The following is a 13,494-nucleotide window of genomic DNA, read 5'->3' on the forward strand; positions in this document are numbered from 1 at the left end:
GGATGGCTCGGGATGTTGTGGAGGAGCGTAGGACGCGTTTTCTTTATGCTCCTGAGCCTGAGGCATGCGTGTCGGAAGAGAGGATCTAAGGGGCGAAGAGCTTGTATTAGGCGGAGGGTAGTACTGTGCGCCATAACCTGAGTACTGTTCTTCAACTTTTAGTTTGGAGAATCCTGTGAGCAGCTCCTCCCCAGGTTCGGGCCACGGAGGTGGATCAGGCCACTCCTCCTCCTCTTCAGCTTCGATTGGCCCTGTGTTAGTGGTGGTGTTGTACGCCCTTTCTGAGCTACTCAGGGGGGGCTGATACGTGGTATATTTTGAAGCAGCCAGCTGAGCCATATCATTTCTCAGTGAGTGGGCAGCTTCAATCAGCGCTTTGATATCACTCCTCGCTTCATTAAGTTCTCTCAGGCCTTCCTGTTGAACTTCCTGTGATTGAAGTAGCTTCTCCTTTTCTGCCTGCGAAGCTCTAAATCTTGTGTGAGGGGGTTGGATGGGAAACTCCCACAGGTTGTAGGGGGAACGTTCGGGTGTGAGATTCCCATAGTTCCTCTCTTGTTCACTTCTCTCCAGCCAGGGTGACGTAGGAGGACAGGTTACATCACTATCACCGTAGAAACGTGGTGCGTTGCTATACTCAGGTTGGTGTTCCACATGTCTTGGGGTAGGCGGGGGAATTTCCCAACGTGGCGTTTCCCGGATGGAGTGATGTGCATACTCGACTTCAAAGTCGTCAAATCGGCTTGGCCGGCGTGACTGCCGTTTAGGTCTCACCTCAGGAAATGTCGCTCTGTCTGGCTCCATCCTGGTGGCTTCTATCTGGCTCGAAGGACCAATATTAATTAGGATAGGTTCTCAGGTATGTTGTAACCAACAGGATGGTGTATCGGTCAGGATACAGGAAAGAGGACACGAGACCAAACTTCTCTCGGGATGTGAGCAGGTTTATTTATCGTGATGCTCAGTGTTGCCAGCAGTCTGTAATAACAAGTAAATTACTATTAGACTAACATATTACAAGAACAGAGGTTTAACTAATACACTCAAATAAATATCCAATAAGGAATAAAGTTAACCATTTACTTTGCGTATAAACCCACAACATATAAATAACTCAATTCACATAAAGGTTACATTATTAGGCGCAGCCTCTATGATAAAACACGAACACAGACAGCCCTTCGGCTCAGTTGAACATGAAATGTACTTAAACACTATTTAACTGCATTTCGGTTGTATCTGTTCTATTTCCATTGAGTTATTGCAGCATTATTAAAAGCCTGCACTGCCAGCTGCCACCGTTATGCAGGGATTTTATTCAGCCACAAGATGGCGCCAAAGGACAATAAACCTATGAGGACCAAGCAGGCTCAACTTAGTTCCATCGCTCAGAGCCCCTGCAACATCACATACCCGCCCTCTCGTGGCTTACACATATAACGACTGAATCTAGAATAAACAAACAGCACGCTAGGTGCGATAACTTACGTTTTGTCGTCAACTTAACACTCGGAGCATCGCTCACAGAACCTCACCAAGAATGCGGTCGCACGTGTCGAGAATGCAGCGAACTGAAACTGAAAGTATATCAACTACTATCCTGAGAGGTGGCGCAGCACTAAAAACCGGAGCTTACGTCACTTCCTACGGTAAACTAAACCAATATTACAAAATAAAATACAGGAATGTCAGAGCCTTTTATACAGTAACTCTAGCGTTCAAGTGAGTTTTTCTGTGATTCTGAATCTGACCTGTTTTCTGTTTCTGGATATTTGAGTTTTTGCCTTGCCCTCGTCTGCTCTGTCAAGTGTTTGTTTTTGAACTGTTTTCCTGGATCCTGCTGGTTACCGAACTTGGACTGTGTTACTGACCTCGGCTCGGATTCTCCTTTGGTACCTCTTCAGCTCTCTGATCTTCTGGTCTGTAAACCTGGTTCGGATTTTACCTATTCCTATTCCCACGGACACTGTTGGCTCCTAAGAGTTTGGCTGGTGTCAGCTCATCATCACCCGAAGTCCAGGAAGCGGCTACAGCTGCTAGCGGTGGACAATCCCCTTCCCGGATTTCTCCTTTCCTCTGGGATCAGACTGGACTTTGAACCAGGTAAGTGACTTTTTGCTCCTAGTCATGATCGGCCTTGACAATCCAGTTACTGACCTGTCTTTCCTATCTATGCAGAGAATCCGGTTATCCGTTCCACTGACAACCAGCCAGTCGCCATGTTTGTTTGTTTAAATAAAGCCTGTTGAAACTCGTCCTGATCTGTCTGTCTGAATATTGGGTCCATGTTTCCGAGGTCATTACATTAAGTAGGCCATTCAAACACATGGTGTGATGTAAACCATCCCGCTGTAGGTCTGGCTGTGTGTTTTGTTCCGTTATTTGTCTTAGAGGTGATATACTTACCGTAAATCCTCTAATATCGGCCTGTATTCCATTAGCAGCCGGGTCTCTAATAATGGCCGGTTTAACTGTCGGCGGGGGTAAATAATGGCCAGACGCTAATACAGGCCGGGGCTATAATTGGAACCAACGATGTTCCTGTGCAGTCCTCAGCAACCTCTGATAGTAACATGCAAGTACCACAGGGGGGCAGTGTTTGCTAAAGAATCCAATCCATTAGCTTGGGAATTCCCATCCTTAGCGCAGACAGTGCTGCAGACGGGAGGCCGGATTGTTTGGTTTTTATGACCGGCTGTGATTGCAGAACAGTTTCCATTAATTTATTTTAAAACTTTGTGTGGCCAAGAATCCATTCTGTGTCTTTTTTTCTTGTATTGCCGTGCAGAAAAATAGCAGCTGCTGGAAGATGTCTAAATAATGTTCTGTAAACCGTTATGGTAACTGTACTTTTTCAATAAATTAACCTAGTATTTTATCGGTTCAAAGAGACACAATCTGTTTTTATTCATTCCACTGGTCGTCTGTTTTGAACAAATAGAAATAGAGGCCTGCCTCTAATTCTGGCCTCCTTCCAATAATGGCCTGGACCAAGATGCACCTGAGTGAAATAAAGGCCCCGGCCTATATTAGAGGATTTACGGTAGCCTCAGAGTCTTTTCTTCCTTGTCTATGTCCTTGTCTTTCCCTGCACTCTGCTTCTGGTCTCATCAATGCCCTTGTCGTCATCATCGATTACTGCAAACCTCTTCTCTTTGGTCTCCCTCAGAAATTTCTCCATAAGCTTCAGTTGGTGGCCCATTTAATGCAAAAACCATCATGGATGTCAAGGTATTCTCCCCCATACCTCTCGGATCTTCTTCTCACCCCCCAACATATCCTTAGATCTCCCTGTTCAATCCGTAACTTCCATCTCTTTAAGACTCCATAACCCCCACTGACTGTCTCCACTGCTTTTAATATTGTGTATGGTTGTTGTTGTTAAGTTGTTAAGGTTCCCTGAAAGGCACTTTAATTAAAATGTATCATTGTTGTTATGATAATTTTTTAACTGCATCCGATAGTTTTGCTTCCAACAATGCTTGTATTTAGCTCCAAACATTTTGTCATCTTGCTCTTCATCTAATACAGCTTTTGTCAAACTTCAAACTGGACTCCTTACACATTTCTGACCATAGAAGGTTTGTAAAAAGATAGATAGATAGATAGATAGATAGATAGATAGATAGATAGATAGATAGATACTTTATACTTTTAATAAAATACTTTTGCAATGCAATGTGATTCAGATTTACAGATCATTGCTGTATTTCTGGATTCTTTGAACACTAGTATGATACATATCCACTGTGTGATTGCATTTGTGGTGTGATGTTATTTAAGATAATAAACAAACAAAAAGGTTTTATACACATAGTATCGGTGGGCCCCCTTGAGGCTGTGGACCTAAGTGCAGTCTTCCATCTTGCACCCTTATGGTAGTCAGAACCTTGGCATGATGAATGGTGCAACAACACCACACAGCATTCCAGGGGAGCTGGCATTAAACCACTGGCTCTTATAGACTTAAAGAGGCTTTCACCCAAAAAGTATCTTAGTACCTTGAAGTCACTGGAAACATTAGGAAGCCTAAAACCCTCCTGCAGTCATTAAATTCAACATTTTTGCCCATGACACATTTAAGACTTGTGCATAAAAAAGAAATAAAAAAGAAAACCAAAATGTTTGAGTTTTAAAAAGGAACGATGTTTGCCATCTGTTCCTGTGAAATCCAAGTGCAGACCTCTTTGTCACAGAATAAACTGGGCATCACATAACAGAAATCTTCCAATTCCTCATGAAATGTAAGGGGGGGGGGAGCTTTTTCTAATTATAAGCTTTCTGCTTTCAGTTAGCTCTTAAAAAGTCCTAAAATAAAACTATTATCTACCAGATTGCATATTTAGAGCTTCTGCTATTGCAAGCTTTGTTGAACTTCTATTAATTCTTTACAGTGATTATTAACTCTTGAGGTTGTTCCAGTCATTATTCTTTGAGTTAATTAATAGTCTGATGACTGTTTGGTTCCTTTAATTCCAAGCACATTTATGTCACTGCAAACTCGCATAATTTCTCTATAAGATCTAAAATTATACAAGATCAGAAATTGAGTTTCTGAATCTCTGCAGACCATGAACGTTCGTCCTACGTCGCGGGTTTCATTGCAAAAGGGAGACTTTTAAAGTGGACACGCCCCTAAAACCTTGGACGCGGATTTCCTCGAATCCGATTGGCTGCGAAGCGCCGACCGACAACACCTGCTTAACTCCTTCATCCAAATTGACACCCGGCTGCTGTAGAGAAATATAGGCAGCATCCCTTCCAGCTCATGCATTCAGTCCCACACAGCTGCTCCATGACACACCGAGGCTTAGCTGCGCCGATCCAAGGTGAACCATCACACTCAGATTGAAAGGCACACACGCACACAGCCACGCACTCTCTCCCTCTCTCCCCCCCCTCTCTCTGTCGGATCTTCGCCGGGGAACAGAAGACGCAATGCTGGTCAAGCTGGCTGTGGCGCTGCTGGTTTTGTCAGTGCTGGAGCAAGCGGTGGGATCGGATAATATTGATTTTCACGATCTGCCCCCGGAGAAGCCCGCCAGCCAGAAAGGACGCCTCTCCCTGCAGAACACAGGTAAGACTGGGAGCCCGCAGAGGAAACGGGGAAGTGGCATTTTGGGGAGAGAGAGGGGCTGGGTGGGTTTGCCCGGGACACGTGTTTCTGTAGCTGCAAATTAAAGCGTGCAGGGAGGCACGTTTGGGCAAACTCTGAGATCCGCAGATTTGGGCTTCCATTCCCTTCTCTGACGTTTGAGCGACGCTTCCCGATTCTCATGAAAGGTGATATATTGTATACACTCCCAGACGGAAATGCAATACGTTAGTAAACTATTAATAGAACGGCACAAGGTCATAGGTAATCCATACGGCCGCGCATCTAGGTGAGGGCGCGCTCCGGTGAACGCGCGCGCGCTTGTATAGCCTAGGTGTCCTGACAGTTTGGTTAACCTTTAATTCTGTTGCATGCCTTTAAAAACTAACTGTAGGGTGATGTGATTCATTTCATTCCAGGACCAAACGGGCTGATACACTAGAAGAAATTGGCTTTAAACCATTGCAGGATATATTTAAAGAAAAAACGCTTTAAACGCAAATAAATGCAGGTACAAGCTGCTTTAATTCTTGCATAAAACTGAACTTTGCAGCCTCTGCTGGGTTTGACATGCAGGCGATCGCGTAAAGCTTTGTATCAAAGCATCAATGTTATCTCCCCTCCTCCTCGGTTGGGAAATGTGGAGAAACTCTCAGCGCATCGCAGGTTTTTGCAGCAGCAGAGACCCCCGGTAACGCCGCTGTGTAATCCAATGCATGTTTGCGGCCGAGCTCGTACAATCCGAGCGCATTCCAGCAATGCCAAAACAAGCACTGCTGAGAGCGGCTCACTTTTCCCTCGCACTAAAGTTCAATTCTCTCCCCCCCCCCCCCCCCCCAGCTTGATTTCTAACGAGTCACTTTTAATCCATCGCTCAGGACGCAAACGGCGTGCAGGATCTCCTAAGATGATTATTCATCATCAGAAGCGGTTAAAGTTATTGTAAGAATGCAGCAGTGACATTGATGGATCATCTCCTTTTTTAAAAATGTTTCAAAAGTTTAGTGCCAGGTTAAACAATCTCAGTATGGGCTCCCATTTTCCCCCATGTAATCATAAATGTAGGGCCTGTACCTGCAGTCCCTAAGGTGCACACTGGGTGGGATTGATTGCACATGACTTTATCAATGGATCATTAATGTTCTGAGTGTCTAATAACCTCTGATGTGCTCACTGAAAAAGATAATGCAACTACTTTTGGCATTTACCTAATCCTATTTAGTTTCTTTAACGCAATTGTTTTAGTTCCTATACCTGCTAACATGAAACAATTGTGTTAAAGTAACTAAATAGGATTAGGTAACTGCCAGAAGTAGTTGCATTATTTTTTTCAGTCTCTTAGCATTTATTAGTATTCATTTTTTCCACAGTCCACTTATAAAGAAAACCTGTTTGGGTCTACCCTGAAAAAAAAAAATAATGCAACTGTCTTGGCATTCATTTAATCATATTTAGTTACTTTAAAACATTTGTTTCATGTCCTTCCCTGCTAACATGAAACAATTGTGTTAAAGTAACTAAATATGATTGAGCCAGACAGCTTTTGTTCCCTATAAGTGTTGGTCCCACTCACTCCATGTCAGAATGGTGCTCTGGGCAATGAGCCATTTTAAAAACTACCACCAAGCCTTACCGTATGTTCCCCTGAACCTGACAGGAGCGCAGCAGTCGTAAAAGCAGTTCGATTTGGCAAACTTCAGGATCTTGTCACCAAAATAAAAGTTCCTCCCTCATATGAAGAAGTCTTATTGACCCAACTAATATAGTGCATAAAATGGGGAAATGCCTTCCGCTCAAACTCTGTTGTAAACGAGTTACAGTTCAGATTACTAAAGCATTAGCATCAGCTGTGTTGTTTATAATTTGTCATTATCACTAAACTTTCTTACCCAGAAAGGCTTTAATAAAGGAAAAGGTTTAAGCCTAATGGACACTCCTTATTTCCAAGTGCCTATTCCATTCCCCTATGAAAATAAAACCCTGATCAGTGACCCACATTCCTTTTAAGATCTTGATCAAATGTGCATCTTTTTGCAATTACTTTAAGATATAAAGAATGAATTTATGTGTTAGTAAACGCATAGACTTAATGCTTTTTGGGAGTTCATGTCGTCATTGCTGCTGCTGCATTCCCCATTGCAATATTGTAACTTTTTTAAGAGCGAAACTAAACTACTTGTTGATGTACATCTCTTGAAGCGAAAGACATAAACCGTAATGCCTGCATTTGTTGTAAAAAGAAATATCTGCAATGCACCAACCCATTTCAATGCCAGACAGTGCAGATGACTGTGGTGCAGAATGACACAGTAAATATATCTCGCACCAAGTGTTCCACACCTCCTGATGCCCATCTTCCCTCAGCATCTTTTTTACCCATCATAGGCTCGATATCATGAAGACGCAAATGACCGCCCACGTCCGTGCAAATAGTTATACGCCTCATAAGCTTTGTGAATAAACCTAAAGAGAAGCTGTGCCTTCAAGCTGTCATTGCCGACACTCATCTTAGCATGTCGTCTCTGCTGTAGACACATGATAAGGTCCTTGCCTAACCTGTTCCTCTTTTTTAGCTGAGATCCAGCACTGCCTGGTGAGTGCTGGGGATGTTGGCTGCGGCGTGTTTGAGTGCTTTGAGAATAACTCCTGCGAGATTCGAGGGCTGCAGGAAATCTGCATGACGTTTCTGCACAATGCTGGCAAATTCGACTCTCAGGTACTAAGCTAGTTTGTCTGTTTGCAGACATTTTGACATTGCTGCACAGTTATCCTCTAAAACCACCAAAAATGTTGTGTGTTTTTGTTTTTTTGTGTTTTTTTGTTTTTTTATTCTGTAATGCACTTCACAATTAATCTCTTCAGTTTTGATTGGAAGAGAAGTGGCTTCCGGGACCAGGGGGCCATGTGCCAGCTGGCCTGGAGCCCAGTTAGCTTACTTTTCATACATAGCGGAGGTTGAAACCCTGCCAAATCAGGCATGACTGGGGTGTTAATATGCCCATAAGGTCACATCCTAGGAATTTACATCCATGAGTGCCAGTTTTCATCAGTAATATTGGAGTATCTCACCATTGATTCCAAAATTCATACTTCAACACATGCTCTGAATTTGCTTAAACAGGTGCAATCATTTCTGAAACTATATTAGAACAAACCATAAGTTATATAACGAATAAAACCCTTTTAATTAGGTATACTTTAACAAGTATTTCTAAGCGTAAATTATATTAGTTCCACAACTGACTGGAAATGTGTACAAGTTTGACTCCTCCCGGTCAGTAAGGGGTGCTCTTGCCTGCTCTCATTCCAACCTTCAGTTATACCGCTTTCAACCGGTTGTAAATTAGTTGATTAGTTAAAGCTAATCTTTGGTTCTGCACCACTTTAGATGTTTTTTTAATTTATTAATTTAGGAAAAAAATTGTTTTGATGGAAAATAAATCATACTTTAATGTATTCCTTCTAACTTCTAGTAGGCTTTTTTTTAAATGCACTCATTCAATAACCTGGTTTTAACATATTTAAATAGGATGATTGATTAAATGAACAAAATTGATTGTTTTTGATATATTCTTTGAAGTCTTTATTAATGCAAGGCTGGCCCCACCATTAACTACAACAATTATTCAAATTTGAGCACGAATATCAACCCATTTGAGACCCAAATTAGCTTGACATAGTACCATAAGAGTTTGCTGATTCAATGAATTTAATAAAGTCAAGTGGGTCCTGCACAGAGGCCCACTGTGAACCCACGCCAACTTTGTCCCTATTCAGCCTGAGTAAGATCCACATGGTTCCCGCATACAAATGTTGGCCGGGTCAAACCAATCCTCGCTAACACGGGGGCAGGTATTTGTTAGCTGGTGCATTTGCTCAAGTCCAGTGACTCTTGTCTTTGTATTTTGCATACAGGGAAAATCCTTCATCAAGGATGCTCTGAAGTGCATGGCCCACGGTTTACGGCACAAGTTTAGCTGCATAAGTAGAAAGTGCGTGACCATCAAGGAGATGGTGTTCCAGCTCCAGAGAGAGTGCTATGTGAAGCACAACCTGTGCGCTGCTGCAAAGGAGAATGTGGCAGTCATTGTGGAGATGATCCATTTTCAAGATCTTTTTCCTAAAGGGTAAGCAGCCATGCTCCACCACCTTTTTTTTTCTTACTCTCCCCTTATATTTTTATTTGAAGTTATTTCCAATAATCCCAATAGCCTAATCCCAGTTATTCACCTTAATATGCAAGATCATGATGTATTTTACTTCCAAATGTTAAATCACAGGATTCTTGTGAGTAATCCGACTCTCTCTGCCCAGCCCATATGTGGAGCTGGTGAATATTCTCCTGAGCTGTGGTGAGGAAGTCAAAGAAGCCCTGACTCGTAGCGTCAGACTACAATGCGAGCAGAACTGGGGGGCACTGTGCGACAGCCTGAGCCTCTGCTCCTCCCTCGTCCCGTCTCCTGCCAGCTCCATCGTCCAACACCACCGCCATGCCTTTCCTGCTCCCCACCTAGAGCCAGAACACCCGCTTGTTCCACGACAAGGCGACAGGGACAGAGCTGGTAAGGCGGTGCTCAATGCTCTCCCGCGTAATCGCAGTCAGGGGCCCCGCCGCCACAGTCCAGAGGCGGCAGTGGCGACTGAGCAGGAAGACCCCAAGGCCGACGTCCGAAGGTGAAAGCTCAAGAGGTTTGCGCGGCCCTTTCAACATTTAAAAGTCACATTTATAGACCTGTACACGAATCCATGACATTGCAAGAAAACAAGCATGCACACACACACACACGTCTACAAAACATAATTTCAAAGACAGACTCAGCAGAAGGAAACGAGTCCAGATCTTTCCTTTTCTCTTCTGCCTCTCCAGTCATTCCAGCAGTCCCACATGGTAAACTTGCAGGGTAATTGTGGTGTAGACTTTAGGCCACAGTTTTTATTTTTTATTTCCTTTTTTTTTTTTATGTCTGTCTGTTTTTTTGTTTGCGAATAACAGTTGTTACCATAACTATTTCAACTGTTAGGTCTATTTTAGCTCTAATCTAGTATTTCTCAAATCATTACTTACTGTAAGATTTGATTATATTTGTATTATTTATTTTATTCTTTATGCAATGTTGAAATATCAAAATGTACATAGAAATAAACTGATCTATATTTATATGACCATGTATAAATATAGCTACAATATGCAATACTGAGATACTATTGATGACAAAGTATACGGTGTGCTGTCTGTTGTTTTCTTTACAGTATTGCACCAATAACACATCGAAGTGTAGATATGTAATATACACCATTTGCTGTTTCAGAGTTTGAATGTGTATTATACCCCTATAGATACTTGATGATCACAGAAATTGTACAGGTTTTGTCCAGTTATGGCACATATGAAACTTAGTGCATGATGCCCATAAAGCCGACAAACTTGTGCATTTTAAAAAAAAAGAGAAAGTGCAGTTGAAAGAGATGACCGTTAGATTGAAATATAATAAAAGGCTCATCCGCATAGAGATGTAGAAAAGCTAAGGATGATCTTGTCTCCGCTTTTGAGTTAAATCTCATTCAGTCGGAACAAAGCAAGACGATTTTTTTTTGTTCTTTTTAAGGTCGTACGGCCTCAGAATTGTTGGGAAAACTCTGAAACTTGTCTTATTTCAATGCAAAGATGTGATGCATTTTCTTTTTCTTGAATGCTAATGAAGCTTCAGAAACTCTCAGAAACAGATAAGCTACTTGTATGGTATAGTTTCTTCCAAAAGTATTCATTTATATTAAACTTTTTTAGTAATGTTACAACCACAAACTTTGTCAGATTTGTATGTGATAGACCAACTCAAAGTAGTGCATAACTGTGAAGTAGGAGGGAATATAGGTTAGAGTATAGATTATAAAATGGGGCATGCACTTGTATTTAGCCTCATCTGACTACATGGGAACTAAAAATGATCAAACTCTGTAGCAGCTTCTTCCTTTAAAGCTCAGTTCATCCACACATTAACTTAGTCTCCCTTTTCTTTGTTAAAATGATGCTGACTCCTCAAACTTTCATATTGTGTTATTCTTAGGGTTAAGCCGGGCATACACTGTGCGGTTTATTTATTTTTGTTTTGTTTTTGCCCTTTCCGGGCCGATTTTCCAGTCATGCAACAGTTTTTTTTCAATCGGGCAGAGTTTCAGCCTCATCGTACGTCGTGTATACGGAGGAAATTAGGGGAAATCAATCTCTAATGACCAGCTCCTAATCAGGAATCATAAGGTCGGAAGAAAATCGAACATGTTTGAAATTCAGTCGGCCATCTTGAGGCGTTTGTAGACAAATCCTGCAGTTGACGCGGAGCTACAAGCCGATTTACCAGAACCTCGAGCACTGCATGTGCAAACAAGGGAGTTCTTCTTCTTCAGTGTCAAAAGTTCACACATTTGTTACTTAATTAGAAGTATAGATACTGCAGTCTCTAAAAACTACTTAAATATAAAAGTATAAAGTAACCTTAAAAAAAAAACATCCAGATGCCACTATATGAAATTAAAGCTAAATTTTTGGACTATTTTGAAAAATTCTCTGAGATAGGGCCAAGGATGAGGGAGGTCTTGTTGGTCTCCGTCTCCCGATACGCTCTCGCCTGTGTCCGACCTTTCAGACATTTCAGCATCTTTTTCTGAATCCCACATTGTAGCATGGCATAGACAATTCACGTTAGCAGTTTGAAGAACACCTGCTTGCTTCTGATGATTTCCTTTAGCTAACCAATGAGTGTTTGCGTTATATGACTCATCCAATCACTAGTTTTCACTAGATGTGGATGGAGCCAATGATCCGCATTGGATGGAGCACATGACGGGAAATAAAGATTTAGAAACATTAAACCGAAGCCAAGAGTAACGAGAAACGTTTGTTTTAAAAATGTCAGGAATAGAAAGTACAGATACTTGTGTGAAAATGTAATGAGTAGAAGTCAGAAGTAGGAAGAAAAATAAGTAATGGTGTAAAGTATAGATACCTAAAAAGTGTACTCAAGTACAGTAACAAAGTATTTGTACTTTGTTACTTAGGTGTTACTTGACACCTCTGTTCTTCCACATTGACAGGTCCGACCAGCGCCATCTCTCACCCGTCAGTGTTTTTTAGACGTACAGTGTGAGCAGGTAGATCGCATCAGAGCGTCGGGCCGCACCATGGAGAGCTGTGAACTTTTAAACCCTGCGATTTTATCGTACAGTGTGAGCTATAGCTGCGTGCAACACTTGAAAATATTGCACATTGTATGCCCGGCTTTATGCAGAGTGTTTGCACTCTGTTGCATTTTGTGCACAGGGCAAAAAGACATTATATTTTGGTATAGATATCTTACTGGAACAATTATTAACTAATTTATTAAAAAGTTCATCTTTAATTAGTGTTTAGACTCCAAACATGCCGTTAGTTCAAAGACAAACTCCTCGGATCTGTAATTATAACAAGAAAATGTATAAACATTTTGCGTTAAAGGCCTTGTTGGGCTACTGTATGAAGCCTGGAACTCCACGCTATTTCTGACTTTTTGAATTGAAAAAGCTTCTTGGATGGGAAGCGAAATGTCTTCAAACTTGGAAACAAAGGGAGGATTAATTTTTTTTTTTTTTTTTTTTTACTTTTTTGGAATTTTGTGTTCAAGATGAAAAACCTTTTATTGTCTGTCAGAATGCTTTATCAGATCTACGGTGGCCAGGAAGTGCAAAACGATATTTCCCAGCCCGTACGGAAAACAAGTGGCTTAGTTTTAGCTTCCGCTGGATTAAATTCTGTGTAAAATCTTCTTTAAGGAACCTTTAGCCATCCAATTATTAATTAATCAATCTGTCGAGTCATCGATTAGCAAAATAGTTGTTAATTGCAGCTCCAGGGTGGCCTTTCATGTGTTTGATCCACATACACTGCAAAAAAATGTAATCTAAATAAGTAATTTCTTTCTTAAAATAAGTGCATTTTTTCTTGAATTAAGTATTTAAGTGAGACACTTTGCCAATGGAACAAGACAATTTACACTTAAAATATGAAAAAACAATTGCATTGTCTTATTTCAAAGGCATAATATCTAGATACCTTATTTTAAGAGTAAAAATACTCATTCCATTGGCAAATCATCTTATTTACCTGCTCAAATTAAGGGTAAATACTCTTAATTTAAGACATTTTTACTCGTTTTGAGATAGTTTTTGCAGTGTGGGTTTGGGCAAACCTTTAACTGTATTTCCCATGCCTCTAGATAAGTCATTTTGTTCTTAAAATAAGTGCATTTCTTCTTGGATTGAGGAGGTAAAACAGACATCTTGCCAATGGAACAAGACAATTTACACTTAAAATAAGAAAACACAATTGCATTGTCTTATTTCAAGTGCATATTATCTATTTATCTTTT

General features: G+C 41.2%; 1 protein-coding gene across 1 annotated transcript; it reads left to right on the forward strand.

Annotated features, from left to right (window-relative positions):
- The first annotated feature begins 4,823 nt into the window (after positions 1-4,823).
- Positions 4,824-10,540, forward strand: stc2a (stanniocalcin 2a). The gene is made up of 4 exons (XM_038270128.1): positions 4,824-5,077; positions 7,669-7,811; positions 9,011-9,222; positions 9,410-10,540. The coding sequence occupies exons 1-4, from the start codon at positions 4,939-4,941 to the stop codon at positions 9,771-9,773; spliced, it is 858 nt and encodes a 285-aa protein (XP_038126056.1). The 5' UTR covers positions 4,824-4,938; the 3' UTR covers positions 9,774-10,540.
- The last annotated feature ends 2,954 nt before the right edge of the window (positions 10,541-13,494 follow it).

The sequence above is a fragment of the Cyprinodon tularosa genome, unplaced genomic scaffold, assembly GCF_016077235.1.
Source record: "Cyprinodon tularosa strain WSP-4 unplaced genomic scaffold, ASM1607723v1 ctg751, whole genome shotgun sequence".
Lineage (NCBI taxonomy): Eukaryota > Metazoa > Chordata > Actinopteri > Cyprinodontiformes > Cyprinodontidae > Cyprinodon > Cyprinodon tularosa.